Here is a 24831-nt window from a genome sequence, read left to right on the forward strand (position 1 = left end):
GTATATAACTAAATATGTCTCCTTCAAGGGACACTGTCATAAATTGGCACACAAATGCATCTGAACCGGCATACATCCGAGGTTGTTTTCGATAAAAAAATGACCGAGGAGTTCCGAATGTTTGCAATATGGGATATTACAGCAGCTCTCTCACAGATTGACCGATTTGACTTTTTTTCCTTTCAATGAGCCAATTTTTGTGTAAATATATGGAAACCAATGATGTAAGAATACTGCAAAAAAAAGTTCGCAGTTTTTCATATTTTTGATCGGAAATTGATGTTTTATGGCTAAAACCGTTACCAACGCTTTACGTATAATGAAATTTTCAGCAGTTTTCCAGCTGCGATCTGTTCTATTGTGAGTTATCTTATGTGACTTTATTGATGCGAAAAATTGTCTTATTTTGCGACAAAACTAAGAGACTGAACTTTTTCATTTTTTGTATTGGAAAGAGCCATATTTTTGCAAAAATGCATGGATACCAGTTATATATGACTGCTGACAAAAAATAAGATCGCATTATTTTTATATTTAAGTTAAAAAATGATGTTTTATGCATTTTTCTTAAACGCAATAAAACATTAATTTACCAACGGAAACATGACAATCTGCGATTTGATCTATTGGCAGCAGTCTTTTATCTTTGGTTTGCAGATATTTACGCAAAAATTTGATCTTTCCAAGACAAAAAAATCAAGTTGTTGTAAAAACGGTATTTCTGTGAGAGTGCAGCTTAAGTTATTTTCGAACTTAAAAATGTATGTGAATGTAACTTATGTGGCTTAAGTAAGAAAATGATGTCTTTTGAATACCGGCACTGAAACGGCTTCAGCTTAGCGCATACACTGCAAGCGGGGAACCAACGTTAGCTATTTTGAGAGAATGTAAGCGTAAAGTTGCAAACGTGGCCGTTTTTTCTGCCCCCCCCCCCAACCCCCGCGTAAAGTTGCAAACGCGGCCGTTTTATCTGACCCCCATAACACACACACTGACATTCCTATAACGCAGTTTAAAGTGGACGACTCTTTATTGGGGTGTCCCTTGAAAATTTACTGTGTACTAAACTCGCACCTGGCTTTGCTTTCACAATGCTGGAAATATCTGCTTCCCGGCTTGTCGTTGCATGACTAACTGTAAGCGCACTGATTAACGGCGTTTTAGTGGGACTATCCAGTATAGAGCTAGAAAATCTTCCTAGCTTCGGTCAAGGTAATGTATGTTGTTTTTTCGGTAATTAATCATGACAAGGTATATGAAGACGTTTGACCGGAAATTGTTGCAGAACTATGGACAGAAGTACTTGTCTCCGGCTTTTAGCAGTCGTTGGAAGCTTGTGTATCTTGGTTCCCGGTGTAAAAGGCGGTATGATGAGCCCACTCGCTAGGATGAAGGATCCCGCAATTGGTATAGATATAGATGTATATACATACATATAAGCAAAACTGCATGTTTTAAGGCCTAAAAAATACATTTCGTTTGGGTTACCCGACCCTACCTACGACTTAAGCGCCGACCCTACCGTTTTTATAGTATGTTGGTAAAATTAAAAAAATATAACAATAATAATGAATGAATAATAATAATAATAATAAATTGTTATAACATGCAGTTCAAAACCTTTAAAGCTTTTTGTCAGTTTATAACTATATCACCATTATAAAATATGACAATTACGTTCCTATATAAAGCCTAATGAAATTGAGTAAAAAAGCCTTCCTGCCCTACCTGTTTTTGAAAAGGATGTAACCCTAACCAAACCACTTTTGGCCTAATTAAATCATGAACGAACAACTGTTTATAGCTGGCCCCAATTTCTCGAAACTTCTTAAGTCCCTTATAACAGGATTAAGTTAATCTCACTATTTTTGTTGTTCTATAAAATGTGTTATATTTTCTTCTTCAAGAATTTTTAGAAATTATGTAGGAATAATATATATGATTATCAGAATAAACCATTTTTCATTTATCAAAATCCATTTTCAGTATGTATTTTGGCTAATTGAAATAAGCGACTTAAGCCTGTTAAGCTTAAGAAGTTTCGAGAAATTGGGGCCTGCACTCTCGCAGATTTACCATTGTTACAACTTTTTATTTTTATTTTTTGTCCTTGATAGAGCAAATGTTTGCATAAATATCTGCAAATCAATAATATAAGTTTGCTGACAAAAAATCAGATCGTAGATTTTCATATTTCCGTTCGAAAATTTATGTTTTATGGCTTAAACCGTTACTAACGGTTTAAGAAAAATGCATAAAACATCATTTTGTGACCTTAAATATAAAAGTATGCGCTCTAATTTTTTGTCAGCAGTCTTATATAACTGGTTTCCATAGATTATCGCAAAAATTGGCTCGTCCCTAGACAAGAAAATTTAAAAAGTTGTCAAAACGTTAAATCTGTGAGACTGCAGCTTTAATGCGTTGTAGGGTGAGAGTGGTCTAATGGTATAGTTGTCCTAATCTTTACCAAGAGGTTCTGGGTTCCTTCCCAACTAGGGACCATTTCCTACGACCTCTCAAAATGGACACAGTCCTGGTTTCTATTGAAGGGTATTGAAGCAAAAATTGTATCTTGCATTCGTATTATGATGTATTGTACAGTGTGTCTATACCACGTGATAAATTGCGTCATAAATGATACGTCGGAAGGCAATATTTTGATTTGAAAAAAAGACTTTAAACAAAGATAACTTCATTATTTCTTCACCATTTTAAATGAAAGGTTACAGAGCCCCGCCTTCGATCTTTCACCAGAGTTTGATTGGGATTTTAGTTTCTTTAAACACTTCGTCAAACCTTTTCACAATACGGCCGTCTGACGGAGCACTGTCAAAACATGATTTTGGAAACAGGTTTGTCGAAATGTTTGCTAAAACTAATGACTTTATCAAATTTCGGTGATAAAGCAAATGCGGGGCTCTTTAAGCGGCATAGACTGCCCTATGTTTGATGTAGAAAGGTGTTGTACAAGAAAAGTTATCTTTGATTTAAGTCTTCATTTAAAGCAAAATGTTGCCTTCCGACGTAGCATATATGACGTAATTTATCACGTGGTATACACACACTGTTGTACCATGCTTGGTATATTCGACCATGCATTATTCGTCCTGATGCTTGCTGACATTCGTTATTCATGTTGAGTATTGGAAAACGAATTAAGGGAAGAAAGTTAGCCAGGAAGTTAGCTATAAAGCTAGCTAGAGTAAAATGATAGCTAAAATAAGAATATTTAACTGACATTAATATATGAATTAATAAATGACTGACGAAAAATTCAGAAAACATACCCATACACATGTATGCATAGACACATGTTGAATGTCACTTTAAACCAATCAAGATACAAGAAGGAACTTTCACGAAGCTAGCATAACAGAACAGAACAGAACTTTTATTAGGCATAAACATTAACATGTTCGTAGCCAAATGTATATATATACATAACAGTTGCCCATATAACAAATTAAGGATGCAATAATGCAAGATGTAAAAGTAACAAGGCAAGATGTACAAGTCAGAAAGCAAGATGTATTTTTTGCTTCAATACCCTTCGTTAGGTTTCTACCCAGGACAAAGACTCGAGAGTGATCTTATTTGTTATCAGCTTTCGTCACATTCGAGCTAAAATAAACTAGTATTTGCTAAGTGCAATCATTGTTTTGAAAATGTTGCATTTCATTTATTGTATAAAGTAAATTATGTAGCTAAATTATGCACCAGTCAATTGTAACCAAGCCCCCCAAGGATGGGGGTATACCGGGGATAGCCGGGGAAATGGGCCGTGTTTTTACCTTCCAGGCGGCCCCGAACTGCCAGGTGAATGCTGTGGTTTTGTCTTCGCGCCAAAAAATAGCAGGGAATGGGCCCTACCAGCAGTTCGGGGATTTACCCGGGCTTGGCTGAAAGTCAAAGAGCCCGCTAATCCCCGGACCTGGGGGTCGTGGTTACAATTGATTGGTGCATTACACTGTACTTACCGATGCATTCACCATATTTATGTTTATTTCGAATGTTTATAGAATAAGGTGGAGCTAATTCTCTCGACATGATATTTATAAATATGAGAGTCAACCGAAATTAGAATACAACCTACATTTACAGGCAATCATTTAGTACTAGGCTAAATCAGTAAGTATTTCAACTTTTGGAGGGTGTTTAAAGGTCAGCCCACTGCCACTCATCCGATACACACTCCCTGCGTCAGATATTACTTTGGGTCATCTAACTGACTTAGAATACAACCTTATTGGCTGACAACGCAAGATCTCACACAAGGAGTGTGTATCGGATGAGAAGTAGTAGGCGGATCTCAGATCATCCGCGAAAGTTGGACTTGGACTTGATTAAGCCTAGTTTTTTTATGAATTTGCAATTTCATTGGCTGAATATGTAGGCTGTACTCTGACTTTTGTCATTTCATTGGCTAAATATGTTTGCTGTATTCTGATTTATGTCATTTCATTGGCTGAATATGTAGGCTGTATTCTGACTTATGTCATTTCATTGGCTGAATATGTAGGCTGTATTCTGACTTTTGCCATTTCATAGCCTGAATATTTAGGCTGTATTCTGACTTATGTCATTTCATTGGCTGAATATGTAGGCTGTATTCTGACTTATGTCATTTCATTGGCTGAATATGTAGGCTGTATTCTGACTTATGTCATTTCATTGGCTGAATATGTAGGCTGTATTCTGACTTATCTCATTTCATTGGCTGAATATGTAGGCTATATTCTGACTGTTGTCATTTCATTGGCTGAATATGTAGGCTGCATTCTGGCTTTTGATACAATTTTATCAATACAACAAGAGGGTTTTATTCACTTGTCACATGCAACTACTTTTTTCGATGCCTATATAAACCTGACCGAGTCCTTTAACACTTAAAATGTATATTAATATTACATGTATTTGCAAGTTATGCTGTAAGTAACATTTATTAAACATAGTTTTCATTAGACATTTCTTACTATAGGTTGACTGTATTTTGAAATCAGGAGTGTACTTTATATCTTATATTAACTGCCTATAAATGCTCATATTTAACATTATATTTACATTTCAGAACAAAAACTTTCTATGAAAGGTAAGCCACACTTTGAATAGGATTTTTTTTTCAATTTTGATTAATTCAAGGTTGTCCTCATCTGAACGATTATTAAATTTTAAAAGAAGACCGAAGTTTGAATTAAGAGTATAACAAATGTATAAAACAATTAAAATAATATATTAAAAATGATTCTTATAACCGAGAATGTATTGTTTCTGAAGTCTGTCAAAGGTAACCGTCAAGACCTGTTTAACGTTCCTTACTATTCGTACCTATTTCTTTCGTACCAGAATTAACTCATTCCGGATGCCGAGCTCCTATGTCTAAGCTGATGCTTCATTATACACTCATTTTAATGCCTTTATTGTTAAGATTCGAACTTTTATCTTACGTACCAGAAGGCATTCATTCCCGACGCGACATTCGGAACTCCTCGAACATTTTAATCGAAAACAACCTCGGATGTATTTGGACGGTCATACTCAGTTTAGTAATTCGGTATGTTTAAGTCAGCTGCAAGTAGATCGCGTAGTAATTTAATCTAGCAGCTAAACTTAATGACTGAACTCTTGTAAATCTTAATTATGTTTGCCATAATATACTTCACAAGCAATCAATTTAAACTAATAAATCAATCAATACAAGCTAAACACATCATTTAATTAATAATATAATTCAACAATTACGAACTACTTCTACTGATGTACTTGCATACATCCGAGGTTGTTTTCGATATAAAAAAATGGCCGAGGAGTTCCGTATGCGGACGCGGAGCTCCGAGCGTATTTTACTTACCAGCCCGCATCCGTTTCAACGGAACCTTTGCTCACAATCGTAGCTATTTTTTCACTCCAGAACTCACTCATTCTTTGGTCCGAGCTGGAATCCTATGCTACCCTCTACATCCATTTCAATAAAATTCTTGAAAACATTCGTACCTGTTTATTTCGTACCAGAGTGCATGAAATCCGGATGCCAAACTCCGAGCCTTTGTTACTTACCACATCCCACCAGCTGCTTCAAGTTCATAATGTGTAAGCCGGGAGAAAAAGGAGAAATGTATGTTGAGGTAACGATTAGTTTTATTCAAAACGTACTGCCATCATATGGATGGCGATCCTTGTAGCAAGTTTTGCTCTTAAAGGCCTAGTTTAAGAAATGTTTGGCATGATAATCCCCTGCTGTGCATCTCCTGCTAATTGCACTGGTGTCACAGTAGAGGCAAATTTCCTGTGTATTCGTTTATTGGCTCTGGGCCATTTAGTGTCCATTTCTATAATAAAACATCCAAAAAATGAATGCCGATACTCAGATCGGAGATCTGATAAGAGGGATCGAGGCAAGTAGAAATGATCAATAAACAGAGGTTGTGTACTGTTGTTTTTGTTGTTTTTTGTTTTGTTGTTGTTGTTGTTGTTGTTGTTTTTTTTTTTTGTTTTTTTTTTTTGGGGGGGGGGGGGGGTCACTAATAGAAGGCTTAAAATCTAGACCTTTAATCAAGTTTATTTTAATGGGACGTAACTGATGTTGGAAAACCGCGTGGCCAGGCCTCAATATCAAAAAATACTAAAGTCAAATCTTAATCTTAGTGTCAACTCATTTAACCACATAACATCAAAAGTTATTAAAATGTTTTTTTACTCTTAAAAGCGCGTTCTTTCACAGAATAGGCCTTATTTAAGATTTCAAGGAAAAACTATTCTACAGCCAAATATGAATTTGAGTACATTCATTGTTTTTCAACAATTTATCAAGATTTTAAGTGCAGACTCAGAATAGCTACATAACTGCAGGATAAACTCAAATTTTTATTCTTCTGACATATTCTATGTAAGAAATAGGAATCGATCACTCGGTTATAAATTCAGCAGTTTAAACCTTCAATGCTCAGCTGGAAAGACATTCGGAACTCCTCGGTCATTTCCCAATCAATGAAAAATGGCCGAGGCGTTCCGAATGGCCGAAAAGAAAGTCACAATGTTGCAGTTTTGAGTATTGTGTCTGAATTCAGACTTTTGACTGTTCGATAACATTGACCCTGGGTGGGTCCTTGTAGTACTAACCATTAATATATCCTTAAGAGTTCTTTAAGAGTTCTTTAATATGTACCAACTTTTAATTAACTTACTTCCGTTGCGATAAGCTTGACCTGTATTTTATAACTTGTATGTGGGGTGGGGGGTGGGTGTGGGTGGGTGGGGGTGGGTTCAAATCCGTTTTATTGTGGTATTATCATTGAATATGTAATAGTTAATCTCTTTTTTTCTCTTAATCATTCGAAAAGTGCTTCATTCAGTTTTATCATTGAATATGTAATAGTTTTTTGTTTGTTTTTTCTCTTTTTTTCTTAATCATTCGAAAAGTGCTTCATTCAGTTCCTTTTTATTGCTGTTTTTAATCGATTAAACTGGTAAAAATCGTTCACATCCATGTATTGGTCGGACTATTTATCATGCTTGTAACTGTTTTGTTTTAGACGATGCCGTGCGGTTTTGGGACGATGTGGCAACACCAAGAACAAGGGCGCGATCCTGTATGCGATCGATACGATCTTGTTGCCTGCCCAAATGGTAGGTGATTGTTGGAAGGTCAATCGAATCACCTCGGTCATGCCATTGAAAATAATCTCAGTTGAATATCGTTGCATTGGTAGAAATAGTTAGTAATGATAACAATAATAATAATAATAATAATAATAATAATAATAATAATAATAATAATAATGACGTAACGTGCGCATAAACTTTTGCTCATTTGTCTATAAAATCAAACTACAATTAAATGTTGTTGTTTTCTGTCAAGCTTTTCAATGGCATATTGAGATTTATCAATGAAATAACAACAGTGATAATATCTTTTTAATATGTTCGTCGTTTTAAAACGTAATATGAACAGCAGCACCCACAGAATGGGGAGAAATTTCAACGACGTTAATTCCGAAATGTCTTCTTATGTGCATACAAATTGGCCCGTTTTTTTTCTAAAAATGTGCACTTTTTTAACTAAAATTTTAAGCATATGTTTAAATTAAAAATTGTGTGGTTCAGTGTAAGATAGCAATATTATTCCCCTTGTCAACAAAAACTAAATATTTCACTAGTGGCTACACCATTTGTGAAATATAACCTAAATTGCTCACTCTGTTAAATGTATTACGATCTTGAACTATAACAAACATATAAGCCTCTATATTATCACCAGTTAATCTCTTTGATTTGCATTCCAAAAACAATTATGTTAAACTGTTCTCAAAGATTAAATGTTGTTGTTTTTCTCTCCAAAAATCACCATCATCAGACAAATGCAAAACACCAGGTATGGTGAGTTATAAACACGGGGACAATCACTGCCGAACGTATTGGGAATGTAAAGGAGGCAACTCTGTGCCGCAATGCTGCGAAAAATACCAGAGATTTACGACGGTTAACGAAACTCACGGAGCATGTGTCAACGATTCCACATGCGAAGACGTCTGTCCACTGCTGAACGATGGTATGTTATATGTTCTCGATGCACCCATTTAATTAAATCTTAGAACGATGTAGCTAATCGGATTACTTGTAATTAATGACCACAATACCCATTTATAGGGGCTGGGGAAATGTTTTTGAGATGATAAAGATGTGAACCTTGGTTGGTATTTATTATTGGTCATAATTTAATTTAAGAACGATGTAGCTAATCGGATTACTGGTTATTTATAGCTGATTGCGGTTGCATTGAAGTAAAAAAATATTTTATCACGTGTGGCATTCAAAACTCCAAAGCTTTATTACCTATTTTGGTCTTTATTTAAGATAAAACTATGAGTGTGTCTTAACATTCCTAAAGTAACTCGCTCCTGGTTTGTAAAGTGCACTTTTTAGTTACGAAATAAAGTGTAGCAAATCATAAGGAATGTTAAAACAAAAAATACCAAAAGCTGGAACTCTTGAGCAAATGTTGATATTTGCTCAAATATCGTCTTTGATGACCACAATTTTCATTAGCGTTAATAACGCGATTGAAAATTAATTACGGCTGCGGTGTTGCGTGATTGGTTGATTGACATTATCACGTGACGTTATCAATGTATCATCAACAGATCAACATATCCACCACTTTTGTTAAAGTCCCGGTGGCCACGTGGACCAGTCGGTTGTTTACTAAAAGAATATTGACTTTTCCGGCGTGAGTTAGAACCCCACTAAAACATAAATACTTCTTTATGATAAATAAGTGTTTTCAGATACATTATCGGGAAAACTTATTTTTGGTCCAAACACATGAGCGAGTCACTGGAACAATGCAATAGTCTGAGTTGGTTTTGCATAATTCAATTATAAGTATTAACTTTAAACAATGATTACGAAAACCATAAAAAAAACCCGAACGCTTACCATATTTGAATTTAGTCCACGTGTCATTAAAACAAGCATACATCCGACAATTAGAATTTGAAGGGAATATTAATTATATAGCACTTGATTACACCACTGTGTTATATTTTAGTTAGAACATGTAAGATAAAATCTTTAGGACTAAGAAGGGGGAGCAAGCGAAATACAGTGTACTTACTTTATGTCATAGTTAGATGGCATGAATTAATATATTAATGATTAAGAAGGGGCGGGATGAGCGTAGCGAATGAGCCCTTCTTCATCATTTAAATATTACTTCAGGTCATCTAACTTTCATAGGATACTACCTCATTGGCTGACTCATAGTCAACGCAAAATCTGGCGCATGGAGTGTGTATAGGATGAGTGACAGTAGGAGGACCTTAAAACACCCGCGAATTCTGTAATTCTTATTGATTAAGCCTAGTACTTAATAATTGCTTATCTGCAACTTCACTGTCTGAAAATGTAGAATGTATTCTAATTATTGTTTCAAGCGACCTGTCAAGGAGGCGGCGTAAATGCCTCCAGCTTTCCAGACGGAAACTGTCGGACATACTGGGATTGCACTTCGGGACATCAACATCCGGTCTGCTGCCCTCAAGGCGAGGGCTTCAACGTGTTCAGCTCCACTTGCGAGCCCGATGCAACATGTTTGGGCACTTGTCCAACCGCTTATGCTGGTAATAGTGTAACTCTTATTTCCCCAATCTACACGACAGGCCAATTCAAGCGTCTCCATGTATATTAATTAATTATGAAACGGCATATTGTTAAAAAATTGTTGATGATGATGAAAATGATGATGATGATGATGATGATGATGATGATGATGATGATGATGATGATGATGATGATGATGATGAAAATGATGTGATGAAAATGATGATGATGATGATGATGATGATGATGATGATGATGATGATGATGATGATGATGATGATGATGATGATCATCATCATCATGACGATGATATGAAAATGATGATGATGATGATGATGATGATGATGATGATGATGATGATGATGATGATGATGATGATGATGAAAATGATGTGATGATGATGATGATGATATGATGATGATGATGATGATGATCATCATCATCATCATCATCATCATCATGATCATGATGATGGTCATGATGATGATGATGATGATGATGATGTGATAATCGTTCAAATGTTCAACATACGTCTTGTACATTTTAGAATCGTGCTCAATAGCTGGAACTACGAGTTATGATCTAGAAGATGAAAACTGCAGAACATACATGAAGTGTAGCCAGCAAGGTAATTAGATGCACTTCCAACAAATTATATCTATTCTTTATTAAAAATCTGTAGTCGATCCAAGTATTAGTTAGAATATATTGTGTTAAGTTTTACTTTCGGAGCTCCTCGGCCATTTTTGTCGAAAAAAATCTCGGATGTATATGGACGGTTTACATACTCGGTATGTTTAAGTCCGCTGCAAGTAGATCGCGTAGTAATTTAAATTTTGCGGTTAAACTTTATGACTTAACTCTTGAGAATCTTAATTATTTTTGCAATAATACACCTCACTGACAATAAATTTAAACTTAGATCAATAAATACAAGCTTAAACACTACATTTAATTAATGATAAAATTCAAAAAATTACGAACTACTTCTACTGATGTACCGGCATACATCCGAGGTTGTTTTCGAAAAAAAATGGCCGAGGAGTTCCGAATGTAAGTTTTAATGATTAATAAGGGCGGAGACAGCGAGGCGAGCGTGCCTTTTTTGTCGATACGTTTTTACACAATATCACAGGTGCGAAACAGTGACTCCAGCTCTTTTAGGAGCTGTATATAAAAAACGGTCATCATCATAGAACGACATACTTTTCTTTGATCCACTACAATTGATTTCTTTTGGAATATTATTGGAGTAAAAAACTACTCAATAAACAGTAACCATATAATAATATAGATATTGTGAGGGGATTGTTTAGCCCCATCGACATTTCTCAAATAAGCCCTCATAATTGTGATATTAGATAAAACAAGGAGTCATACTTACGTTTTATGATGATGTCTGTTCGTTTGCTCTAGCTCGGAAGTTCCATTGGCTCTTTTTTATATACAGCTCCTAAAAGAGCTGGAGCCGCTGTTTCTCATTGTAATATGGCCGAACTAACTTGGATAATTAATCGTTTTCTGCAGGCAGGAAACCCAAATATGACGTCATGTCTGTTAAGTTGTACAACAACAACAACAGCAAGTATTAACGATTGCGATTTCATCGGCTGGAAATGTAGATTATACCAATTAATTAAGCTCAATTATAAAGGAATAACTCTCGATGCAATTTCTTTGATATACACCAGTAATTTTGTCCGTTTGAAGGATTTTGTGTTACCCTTAATATACATGGTTACTGGTTGAAATATAAACTACCAAACTAATGCACCAATCAATTGTAACCACGCCCCCCCCCCCCAGGTCCGGGGGTATACCGGGGATAGGCGGGGAAATGGGCCGTGCTTTAACCTTCCAGGTGGCCCTGTAGTGCCGGTGAATGTGGTTGTTTGGCATTTGGCGGTGATTTTACCAGCAGTTCGTCCCCTTTGGGCGGGGATTTTACCTGGTCTTGACTGGACCGAATGTCAAAGTCCCCGCTAATCCCCGGACCTGGGGGGGGGGGCGTGGTAACAGTTGACAGGTGCACAATTTGGTACAATTTCGCCTCACATTTTCTGAGCTACTTAGGCCTCCCTGTTTTATTTCTTCCAGGGCAGGCGGATCCCTATTGTTGTCGGCCGGGAAAGTTCTACGATGTAAAACTAAAGCAATGTGTGGAATCAACAAACGATCTCTGTAAAATGGCGAGCTGTCCCCTTGGTTACAAGGAGGGTGAGTGTTTACAGTCAAGTCGAGGGTTAGTGTTATTACGTGGCCGTAGTTGGGACTGTCTGGGCAGGGTTAGTATTCTATATTGGTCTTAACTGGATCTAAGAACGATGTAGCTAATCGGATTGCTTGCTATTTATAACTGACCAATAAGAGTGAATGAAGTCAATCATATATGACCATAAGAACGTTTGGCTCGCCAAACAGCGGGGGTTATTTTAAGATATTATCCCATTTATTATGACATGTTCGAGGGATGTCCGGAAATTACATGCACTTTGTTCAGAACAGACTTAAAGCTCATGTTCAATATTTATTTTCGATGAGATGTCACATTTTACTTGTTTCTCGCTTATGTGAACATAGGACGCATCCTGCACTCACACCGGATTTCCAAAATCATTTTTTTTTTTAAATCTTATATTTCCTAACTAAAAACTACAGTGCCAAAACTGTGTAAAAAATATTGAAACAATTTTTTTTAAATAATTTGACTTTGGAAATCTGCTTTCAGTGGCATCCTGTATTCAATTTTGGAGATTCTTGTGAAGGCGAAATAAGCCGCCGATCCACAATCAATAAGAAACATTGACATTTGGGATGTTCCGATTGATTTGTTTATTTGTAATTAGCGGTTTTATGTCAGAAATTCGGTAACAAGAACAAATATTCATTAAGTCAATAGAATCACGCTGCAGCTTGTTAGTAAATTGCAAATGCAACGTGTACTGGATTTTTTTAGCTGATGGGCGGAGTAAAAATATAAATTAAAATCGTGTGAACGCATGTTAAAGAAAATGGCGCCACCAAGAATATAAAAATACCGTCACTATATTTTAATTTCATATCCGAAAATCAAAGGAGCTTAAATGACAAAATTCATTTCGTGGTTTGAAAATGATGAACTACTTAGACGACAATTATTAATGATTAATTAAGAAAAACCCCAACATAATTAGTTGTTCACACTGTGAAACGAAAAGAAACGATGAAAAAATGACTTTCATGATTATTTAACAGTTTTTAACGAAAAAGAGCGGACTACTTTATTTGCAATTAACGAGAATGGGACTCTAACTGCCATAAATATAAGATCACACAAACCACAAATAAATTTAATTATGAAATTCAATGTTTTATTATGTACTCTATAAAGAAAAACAACAACATTTTTCACAGTGAGATTGCATTAACAAAAGATCAATCAAACTTTCAATGCTTTGTATGCAATTTTGGATAACGTTTACACACCTTTAACCATACTGACAAGTCAAAATGCATTACCGATAGTTTAAAAACAATTACAAAAACTGTCACGTTTTATAAGAAAACGCACATGATTTAATTAAGTTTAAAGCTGCACTCTCACAGATTGACATTTTTTAAACTTTTGTCTCAGCACTAACTGAATTTGGTATCAATTCCATCAATACAGTCATATAAGATAACTCACAACAGAACATATCTAATTTGTTAGGGAAAACTGCTGATAATATCATTTTTTCTTAAAGCCTAAGTAACGCTTTTAGCCATAAAACATCAATTTCGTAGGTAAATATGAAAAACTGCGATCTGATCTTTTGTCAGCAGGCTTGAATCATTAGTTTCTAGACATTGACGCAAAAAATGTCTCATTCCAAGACAAAAAATAAATAAAAAAATTGTTGAAACGGTCAATCCGTGAGAGTGCAGCTTTAAAGGGACCCAACCACAGTTTGTCGACAATGATCATTGTAAACTTTATAAACGAATAACTGAGTTAAGTTTACGTATTTATTACTAACAGACAGCAATTTGAACACATTTTTGTAAATCTAAGCCAAAAATGATTGCAAAATAGAGCATTTTGTGCCATTTTTAATAGAATATTATCAAGATAGCTCCGTGTATTAGATGAGGTTTTTTATCATTAAAAAAGGATTCTGTTCACATTATACACGAAATAAAAAAGATGTCTACCCTGTCTGCCCATATTAAACTTGAACGAGTCTCTTTAATAAACACTCAAACAACAACAAGAAAAAACAGTCGTATTTCATTCCATTTCCCATACTTTTATACCGAAAACATTTTTTTTCTAATATCAATTACCATTTCCCACGAAAGTAACGAAACTTTGCCTGAAACATCAGAAATGTTCATTGCAAAATCCGCACCATTTCATTGCCCGTATTAAACTGAGAAAGATCAACTCGAGCAGTTTTCCGGAATCTTGTAAAATGCCCCTTAGTGTTGGACCATCCGTGATTGGTGAAGGCGAATCGATTGACATGCCTTGTGAAATTTCTTTCCTCCAAAAATGCGCACATTCTTAGAACTAGCGCCGGCGGCGATTCGATTTCTCGACATACCCTTTTATAGTTCTTCGCAATCGGCAGCGAGAAATATTGGCTGTTTGCAATGTAAACTGTGTCGTTCGTATCTCTTTGCTTGGTCCCTTTGTAGAAAAAGGGCTCCACACTGTCCCTGTAGTGGTGTGCATGGGCGTGGAATATTTGGTTCCCGGTAATGTTAGCGTACGTCATATAATACAGAGTTATATACCCTGAACCAGAATTGTCAACTGCTGCAGTCAACATCTTCGCTCGTGCTAGATTATCGATAAGAAGCTTGACGAATGGGTGTCCTTTTCGACAAAACATCAGGTGGTTAGAAATTCTATATGGTAACCCTTGCTCAAATACAGGGTGCTCAAATGGTTCCACCGTCAGAATGCACGGATATTTCATGGTGGCTCTGTCCAATGACCTCAAGAATGTATGATCTAGATCGGCATAAACTCCGCCGTATTCATACAAGGCAATGTATCTCACCAGCTCACTTTTGGCCACAGTGGAATCGTAGCTGTCATACAGAGCGAGACACTCGGAATATCTTGATTTAATTAAACCACGCCCACTTTTGCGACCCCAGAAGTAATACAGCCAATCAGATGCATCATGGTGTTTGAAGAAAGACTTGACGTTTCCTTGAAACTGAATTGGCACGACAATTCCTAAAGTGTCATCGTCGTCGTTAGTGATCCATATCTGGTGCATAATATGTGGTATTCTGCTATAATTTGCTTGGACAGACGGAAAATCTGACTTGACATTCGGTTCAAATCCATATTCGAGAGTTATGGCGTCATCAAGCGGCGCGTGGGCACCGTATTTGTTCACTCGCTGTTGCCATGGTAAACTGGTTCCTTCTTTCCTATCGTCCATTGTTGACCTGGAACCAGGGTTGTTTTCAACCGAAACCTGATCAATCACGTCTAGGTTTGGGCCGGACACTGGAAATATAGCAAAATAAAGTATCTGAAAAAACAAACACAAAAAAACAACTTTTTTTAAGTCTGTACAAAGTTTTGTATATCTGGAATGCATAACGTTTTGTTACATTTCCAATTTGTGATGTGTCCTCGGTGGGTCACACACTTATCCGTTATTAAGTGTACTGTAACCGTAACAAAATGTTGGTACACTGCAACCTTTGGCTTACTTACTTTGTTTTGAATCGGCAAAAGTACAGGTGCGTTGTTTTGACCCCAACCCCACTCAACTACCACCCGCCCCCTCTACAACCGACCAAAAAATATTCGAAATCTCAAACAAATCCAGATGATGTATTAACGGTATTTTATGACATTATATCGAACTTGTGACAATTTCCAATATGCTGGAGGGGGCGGGAATAGTAGAGGGTAGTGGGGTCAAACAACGGACGGGTCACCTGTCGGCAGAAACTGTAATTATTTTTTTAATCAGATTTTATTTAGATAAACAACGCATCCCCACCGTCAATCTTTGTGACAACAATTATACGCCAATACTTTCAATATGTTTGAGTCATTTTCCTTTTAAGGGCCTTTCACAGTGCAAAGGTCGTACGAAGGACAAAAACTTAAAATATATATTTAAAAAAAACAACAATTTTTATTTAGTTTTGAGATTCAATGTATAGCAAGCCTGATTCATATATCAGTTGAAACATGTGTAACTGTAATTACGAGTTGAGCAAGTTTTACGAAATGATATTTTATAAGTTTTCCAATCAAAAAGCATTTACATTTTTCGAAAATGTCTAAATAGAAAACAAATATGTTTTAGTGTCAGAATTGTCAGTACTAAACAATGAATAATGTCTTGAGGCTTTGTGGTGATTGCAGCTAAAAGGTGTATGCATTTTTGTAAAAAAATAATTATTTCATCCACTATTGTTCATTATTTTATTTAATTTATTTATTTGAAAATATATCGTCAATAACCTACTAGACATTAAGGATTATAAGTATCTTCCATGGCCGAGAGTGTAAGATGGGTTCATTCCGTCCCGAGCGTAGGGTGTTTTGCGGAAACGAGGTTTACCGAGTGGCTATTGTAAATGTTTTTTCTCCCACCTCAGTTAAACAAAATTAAGTAAAAAAAAACATTTTGCTGGAACTCTTTTGTGCGTAGTGGAAATAAATGCGTATGGATATGTGATCATTCGTGGTTGTCATGGATATGCGCGCAGTGATTTAAATTATGTTAATTATCAAATCGGTCTTTAAATAGTTCTGAGGAGAGTGAAGTATTATTTCTTGAAAGGTGCGTGAAAACTGTTTTATGATGACACTTGAAGCGAGAAATAATTAAATAGCGTTCTAAATATTGCCACAAGACAAGGTTTCCATGATGCTAAAGACGACAGTCTTCAACAAGGGAGGTAATTACAATGTGTTGACCATTTAAAAGGAGTTCCATACGGGTATTTCATCTTTGCCCGTGGGCAAGATAAGAATTTCAAGCATGGTTAAAATATTGGATCTACTTATCTGAGGTGGGAGAATAGGTAGTCTGGGGCATTTTGACACAAAAACAAAGTCAAACAGATTCAAAAATAGAAATCTCTTGTATAGTTTGGTTAACTCTTTACTACCCCAAAACATGTCCCGAAGAATGTATGTTTTATTACACAATAGCATCGTTCGTCTTAATAAAACATGAACTTTAAAAACCTTTATTTTTTTTATTTTTTGGCCTTCCCACCCACTTTTACACTGTGGAAGGCAAGTTTGTCTAAAGTTACTCCCCTTTGATATTGATAAATCTGAAAACAGAATTATGCAAGGGGTATGGCCAATATGTATATACTAATCAATCTAAATATCACGAAAAGTATGAAGGCCCTTTGGAACAAGATTAAGCTAAGCACACCTTTTACACCTGAATATATTTCATGCCTTTGTTACAAACGAAATATACAAAAAGATAAAAGGAACTATCTTCAGACGTGTTGTCTATCTCTTTATATGTTTTAAAACATGATATAAATCCGCTTTTTTTAATGCAAACATTCAGCCGAACGCCTGTGCTCCAACTTATGTGTAAATGTCCAATATTCACATGGTTTCAACAGGTAAACAGCGGAAATATGTTCAAGAATGTTTTAAAAAAGAAAACAAACTTACGGTACAGCAAAGTGAATGCCGCCAGCGACGCAATAAGCACCTTCTTTTTAATTCTCCGCATTGCGAATAGACTCTTAGAAGATAGAAACAGAAGGTATAACAAAAGCACGATGCTCAAAGTGTTCAACCGAAATCTGTGTACACGAGGAAAATCTACATGTGTAGCTACTGACCAAATCGCAATATAACATGGAGAACACGGGAATCTCGTGGTAAACTCTCATTTTAGTGGAAATCAATTCAGTTAAATTCAAATGGTAATCTTATATTATGTCCTGTCGGGGCGGAGTTTATCTAATTGGATTACAATCAAACACTTTATATGCTTCATGAAATGAAATATTTTGCAAATTGTCGTGTCGAACATTCCGAAATTAAACCATACAATTTTATAAATAATAAAGAGTGAAACGAGGAGCATGCTTAATAATTTTCCAATTGAACATATGTTATTTTTGATAAAAAATCGAAATAAAGCTTTATTTACTCACACTCGATATATAATATACATACACATGTATAACATACATAAATTTTGAGTGATAAACCTTAAACTACTAACTAAATAATGCATTTATGAAAACATTAATTACTGATAACAAGGTTGTAACCGTTTATTAAATAGCTTAAAACGCAGAAACGTTAAATGATGGGTGAGTGCTAAAATATTGACTAAGATCTGCTATCGTCTCGTAAGGTAAAATTACCGTATTTTCTGCACCTTTCTTTCAAATTAAACTCGGTTTCCTTAATTAGAACCATTGTTTTCGACATTTTCGGTCTTTTTGGTATATTAAAACAGCTGTATTAATTGTGGTTAATCTTAATTGAGACTAAGAGTGCATCTTTTACTATAAATGTGTTCTCTTAAATTTCATTTTCTGCATTTTGTAAGCTGTGATTCACATGTCATATTAAATGACATATGATTGGAAATTAACTTACACTTTCTTATGCATATTTCCCGACGACAACCTAGAACCTCAACAAATATATATGGAAAAACTTAGGTTGACCTCGAAAAAAGATGGATTTGTAATTAGTTATCATGTCAGAGTCTTTGAAGTTTAAAATATTTACCAGGTGACCCTGGAGGTCGTTATAAGTATTTGTGATAGTGAATATAAGTACATTTGGGTAACATTTTAAAGCTGCACTCTCACAAATTGACATTTTGATATTTTTGTCTCAGAATTAGCTGATTTTGCATCAATATTTCAATTCAGTCTTATAAGATATCTAACAATAGAACATATCTCAATTGGGTGAAAAACTACCGAAAACTTCATTTTTCTGAAAAAATTAGAACGCTTTTAGACACAAAACATCATATTTCGAACGGAAATATGGAACAGCGATCTGCTCTGTTGTCAGCAGTCTTTTATCATTGGTTTTCACACAAATCGCAAAACACTGACTCATTCAAAGATCAAAAAAGTTGTCGAAACAATAAATAAGGGAGAGTACTAGTGCAGCTTTAAGTTGTGCAATAACATACTCTGTCAGTCCGATAACTTGTCAGTGAATGTTGAATATACACAATTAATAACTCTTGTATTTTAGTCTTTTTCACATGCCTTCTAATATTATAAATTATGGAGTAAGTAGATTCGCTCTCACCCGTGATGGTTTCCTTCGCCCCGTATATCTCATATCAGGTCACCTTCTAACCCCGTAACGCTTATATCACGTCAACAACCTGTTCACATGTTTAAATGTTTCATTTATTCATCGGAATATTCATCGGATTCGGAAAATAGACGCCATTTTGGTTCGATATAAATTTGGTGACCCAATATGGAAAAATATTGGGTCACCGCGTGACCAGTCCCGGACTAATGGCGTTGCGTCATTTATGTTGGGGGCGTGATATCATTTGATATCGGGTGTGTAAACTTTACGGGATAAATTTATATTGATCGTTGTGTTGCGGAACGTCTCGGACATAAACATAATTACCTTTTGACCTCGCGAAATCCTACTCCACTCCAGAACTCGTATAACTGTCCGTGCGTTTAAATTCATCATCATGCAATTGTCAGGGTCGGATTCATTAATTGATGTTAGATGCGTGACTTGGGAAATGTCCCTTACTCTTAGGAACTGCAAAACGTATCGACTTTAAATGATGGACTCGGACCTTCCCCTGTGAAATAATTGTAAAGATATCTGCCTTGGTAAGAGTCTGCGCATTCTTGGCCTATTGTTATACAGTGTGTATATATCACGTGATAAATTGCGTCATAAATGTTACGTCGGAAGGCAATATTTTGTTTTGATTGAAGACTTTAAACAAAGATAACTTTTCATTTTCTTTACCATTTTAACTGAAACATAGCGCAGTCTATGCCGCTTACGAAGCCCCGCCTTCGGTCTTTTACCAAAGATTGATTGAGAGATTAGTTTCTTAAAACACTTCGAAAAACATTTTCACAATACGGCCGTCTGACGTAGCACTGTCAAAACATTGTTTTGGAAACAGGTTTGTCGAATTGATTGATAAAACTAATCACCTTATCAAACTTCGCTTATAAAACAAAGGTGGGGCCCTTTAAGCGTCATAGACTGCCCTTTGTTTCATTTGAAATGGTGTAGTAAAAGAAAAGTTATCTTTGATTTAAGTCTTCATTTTAAGCAAAATGCTGCTTTCCGACGTAGCATATATGACGTAATTTTATCACGTGGTATACACACACTGTTATATTAGTAGGACAAAACTTAATCCAGTATCATCCTCGTCTATTCCATTCATCCTCCTCAAATAAACCTATATATGTATTATTATTTCAGAGTGCCGCTTGGGGGCGATTCCCAATGATCCCTCTCGTTTCAAGATGTTGGATTCCGCCGCTGAAATTATCATGCCCTGCTCGGTGGGAACAGAGTTCAACCCAACACTGTGCCAATGTGTCATGATAAAAAAAACCAGTGCAGCAAAGCCTGCTGGTAAGTCTCCTCATGTATACAGTCGAACCCCGTTGGCTCGAACTCACAGGGACTGGCAAATATACCTCGAGCCTCAGAGAGTTCGAGCCAATCGTGAATGCTGACATTCATTATGATGAGGTGAGTCATTAACATACTAAACAAGACATCGAGGACATCGAGCCAAGCGAGTTCGAGAAAACGGGGTTTGACTGTACTTTATACTGGCTACGTGCGAGGGCTATCGTCCTGCTCCGTGGCTACAATATTTAACATAACCCTTTGCCGATACATCCGAGATCCAGCGCCTATCAATGTAGCCAGGACCAAATTCCCCTCATGTATATCGTATCATGGCTAAGTGCCAGGGCTAATGTCCAGGCCCCGATTTCTCGAAACTTCTTACGCTTAACAGGCTTAATTAGCTTATTTCAATTAGCCAAAGTACATACTTAAATTGAATTTTGATAAATGAAAAATGATTTAATGTAATAAACATATAGATAATTCCTATCTTTAGTATAAAAACTCTTAAAGAAGTAAATATTACGCAAATTATTGAAAAACAAAAATAGTGAGTTTAGCTTAATCCTGCTATAAGGAACTTAAGTATCGAGAAATTGGGGCCTGGGCAACGTTTAATAAAGACCGCAAGGCTTTAGGTCGTAACTTTTCAGGCGTAACCTCTTTTAGGCGTAAACTGCGTTTCAATAAAAATGTAGTTACAACATATATCCCATAGAATCTGCCCGTAACTAAAAGGGTGTACCTAAGCATTTTTACGAAAAGCAAGGTTAATGACAACGTACTCTAATTAAAACGGGGCCCTGCTCCGTGGTTATTATGTTTAAAAGAACCCTTGTCAATGTGATTCATCGCCTATCAATGTAGCTAAGACAAAATGTAAGTCTCCTCTTGTACACTGTATCCTGGCTTAGCTTGAGCCTGGTTCCCTGCTCTACGGGTACCGCCTCAATATGTCTTCACTTCGATACCACCCCATCAGTGTAACTATGCTACAAAACCATCGTCTACATGTTTTTACTAATTTAATTGAATTCTCAAAGCAAACGTTGACAAAATTGTATGATTTGTAAATTTCAATTGTATATACACTTGAATTTTTTTTACGCTACATCCTTTTGATTTTATCCCACACTGTTTGTCTCCACACCACACTGTTTGTCTCCATCCCACACTGTTTGTCTCCATCCCACACTGTTTGTTTAAGCGAGCGCTCTACCACTTTTTTCTATACTCTATACAATTTAGAACAATTTGGAGAACCCGGGTATCGATCCTGGTACCACTCACATGTTAAGCGAGCGCTCAACCACTTGAGGTATTTCCCCATGTACCGCTTGACACAATGTCTATGATAAAAAAAATCAACTTAAAAAATCCTCTCGTCGTGACTGATGGGCACAATGTCTGTATAATAACCAGCTCCATTAGAATTATAACCTAAAGTCCTCAACCTCTTGTGCATTTATTTCATGTATAAGTAACCATTATGGTAATAAAATGAATTTTGAGTTGAGTTTTTAAAGTATGGCTGTTTTAAACAAACATATAAGTACTAGTATTTGCTGTTCATAGATAACATATGTTTCTTAAAGCTGCACTCTCACAGATTGACCATTTTAACAACTTTTATATTTTTGTCTTGGAAAGAGCAATTTTTTGCGTAAATATCTTCAAACCAATGATCTAAGAATGCTGACAAAAAATTAGATCGTAGATTTTCATATTTCCTTTCGAAAATTAATGTTTTATGGCTTAAACATTACTAACGGTTTAAGAAAAATGCATAAAAAATCATTTTTTGAACTTAAATATGAAAATCTATGATCTGTTTTTTGTCAGCAGTCTAATATAACTGGTTTCCATGGATTTTCGCAAAAATTGGCTCGTTCCAAGACAAAAAATAAAAAAGTTATCAAAACGTTCAATCTGTGAGAGTGCAGCTTTAAGGGTCTTCCGCAGTGCAATGTTTAAACGTTTAAGGATTGGATTGCTAAACGTTAAAATGTCTCAAAAGTTCTTGTTGCAATTAGTATTGATGAATAATCTGTTTACAAGACATCCTTTGCAACGTGATTTGGGGTATTAAAAACTTGAGTGAATTTTGCAAACGATATTTATCAAATTTTGGGTCAAAAATCAAATTTGCATTTTTTTGGGAAAAGTCTGACGACAATGGAAATACGTTTTTGGTTAAAAATGCTCCAAGCTTCACAATATCTCGTGTGTTTTTGATGATATGTGTTCAGATAAGAAAGTTATTCAATAAAAAAGTGGGAACAAGTGAATTGAGGTCAATTCTTGGTTACCAAAACAGAAACATCTTTCTTTTAAGTGTGTGTGTTTCAATACGTAGTTTAAAACCTTTTAAGATTTATACAGAAGATTTTTACCACAATTTTCCAATGATGACAGTAATTTTCTTACATAAAACCTTATAAAAATCATAAAATAAATTAAAAAAAAACATCTACATACCCTACCTGTATTTGAGAAGGATGTTACCATAACTAAAATATTTTTTTGCCTAAACATACTCATTTTTTAGAAAGACTTTTCCGAAAAAAATGCACATACTTTTCTAGTCCAAATCCTGTTTAATCTAAAAACTAAATATGTTGCTTTATACCATGATTGCACAGTATTGAACCCAAAACTGAATAAGAAAAACAAAACTGAAACACGCCCTGACCCTGCAAAACAACTTCAGCACTGTGAAATAACCTTTACATGCTTAAAGTAGCTCTAGATTGTAAAACCTTGACTTTATATGGAGAATCCGTTTATCGATCCCGATACCATTCACAGGATTAGCGAGCGCTCTACCAATTGAGCTAAGTCCGCTTCCTGTTGTTTTCATTTGTCAGTTACAATCCAAAACAACAACTGTCCAATTACAACATGAAACAAGAACGGCTAACGAGCAAAAAAATATTTAGAACCCGGTTATCGATCCCGGTACCTCTCACATGCTAAGCGAGCGCTCTATCACTTGCGCTTATTCCCCATGTTATACTAGACGCAATGTCTATGATAAAATGCAAGTTAAAAAAAATCTTATATTGTGCGCTATCTTATTTGAACCCCTTTTAAAGTGGCTACGAAACGTCATAATTCAGGAATGAATTGCGGACTTGGTGTCATTATTGGGGTATGAACGCAGTTGGGCTGACTAAAGCGTGTGGAGTCCGAAGGTTTAAGACAAAGTCTGCGTTATCAGCAGTCAAGTGCATTTTTCTTTTTGAGGTTAAATTTGCAAAGATGTTATAGATTACAACATACGTTCCCATTATGGTAACGATTTAGAAACCTAAGGCATTTTTAAAACAAAAGACGTATATTATTTTAGATGTATGGAAAACAGCATTGAATGGTAGTATAAAAATACATTTCTTAATAAGGAGTTTAAAACAATAAATCATCTCGGAGAATGCTGGTATCGATCTCGGTACCTCTCAAATGCTAAAGCCTGTCTCACACAGAACACACGGCTTATACGGTTGGCCACCCGTGTAAACCGTACATACAACCGAACCAACCGTGGCCTTATCCGAGTTACACTTGGGCCATTTGAGTGTATCCGTGAAAGCCGTGTATGATTTTTAAAACTTTAAAAAAACTGGCACGGGTGCCATGTCCGTGTATGATCGTATTAGCGATCGTACAAGACCGTGAGAGACCGTGTGAGACCATACGAGACCGTATATACAACCGCACATGAAGTCCACTCCACGAGTGAGCTCAACCGTGTCAATATCGTATATAAATCGTATGGAATCGTGTGAAACCGTTCCCAAGTCCTGCATCCAACACCCGGATTAACACTCGAATGTCACACGATCACCGTACGACCAATACGGTTTCATACGATCGCCATACGACCAATACGGTTCAAGTACGAATTATACATGGTCAAGTACGACCAGACACGGTCTCTACGTCTGTACAAAGCTCGTGTATGATCATACAGCACTCGAACACAACAGAAAACACAACTACCTGCTGCCACATTGAAACAACAGAGTACTTGCTACATAATGCCTCCAAAGAAGAAGAAGGTCCCCAAAAGAATCCCCACCATGGAAGATTCTACCAGCGAGAATACAACCCTTCTGTTGAGCCATTCTCTTGTCCAA

At 36.0% G+C, this 24831-nt stretch overlaps 1 protein-coding gene across 4 annotated transcripts in view; it reads left to right on the forward strand.

Annotated features, from left to right (window-relative positions):
* LOC128231955 (uncharacterized) overlaps window positions 1-24831 on the forward strand; it is a 47007-nt gene that overhangs the window by 11523 nt on the left and 10653 nt on the right. For 3 of the 4 annotated variants that reach the window (XM_052945248.1, XM_052945258.1, XM_052945266.1), the window contains 8 exons: window positions 5072-5092; window positions 6013-6125; window positions 7533-7626; window positions 8354-8548; window positions 9933-10118; window positions 10646-10726; window positions 12196-12315; window positions 20537-20692. In XM_052945248.1, coding sequence (XP_052801208.1) covers window positions 5072-5092; window positions 6013-6125; window positions 7533-7626; window positions 8354-8548; window positions 9933-10118; window positions 10646-10726; window positions 12196-12315; window positions 20537-20692 — 966 coding nt within the window. Of the gene's footprint in view, window positions 1-1285; window positions 1408-5071; window positions 5093-6012; window positions 6126-7532; window positions 7627-8353; window positions 8549-9932; window positions 10119-10645; window positions 10727-12195; window positions 12316-20536; window positions 20693-24831 lie in introns of all 4 variants that reach the window. The other variant, XM_052945276.1, reaches the window with a different exon arrangement.

This window comes from Mya arenaria, chromosome 1 (genome assembly GCF_026914265.1).
Source record: "Mya arenaria isolate MELC-2E11 chromosome 1, ASM2691426v1".
Lineage (NCBI taxonomy): Eukaryota > Metazoa > Mollusca > Bivalvia > Myida > Myidae > Mya > Mya arenaria.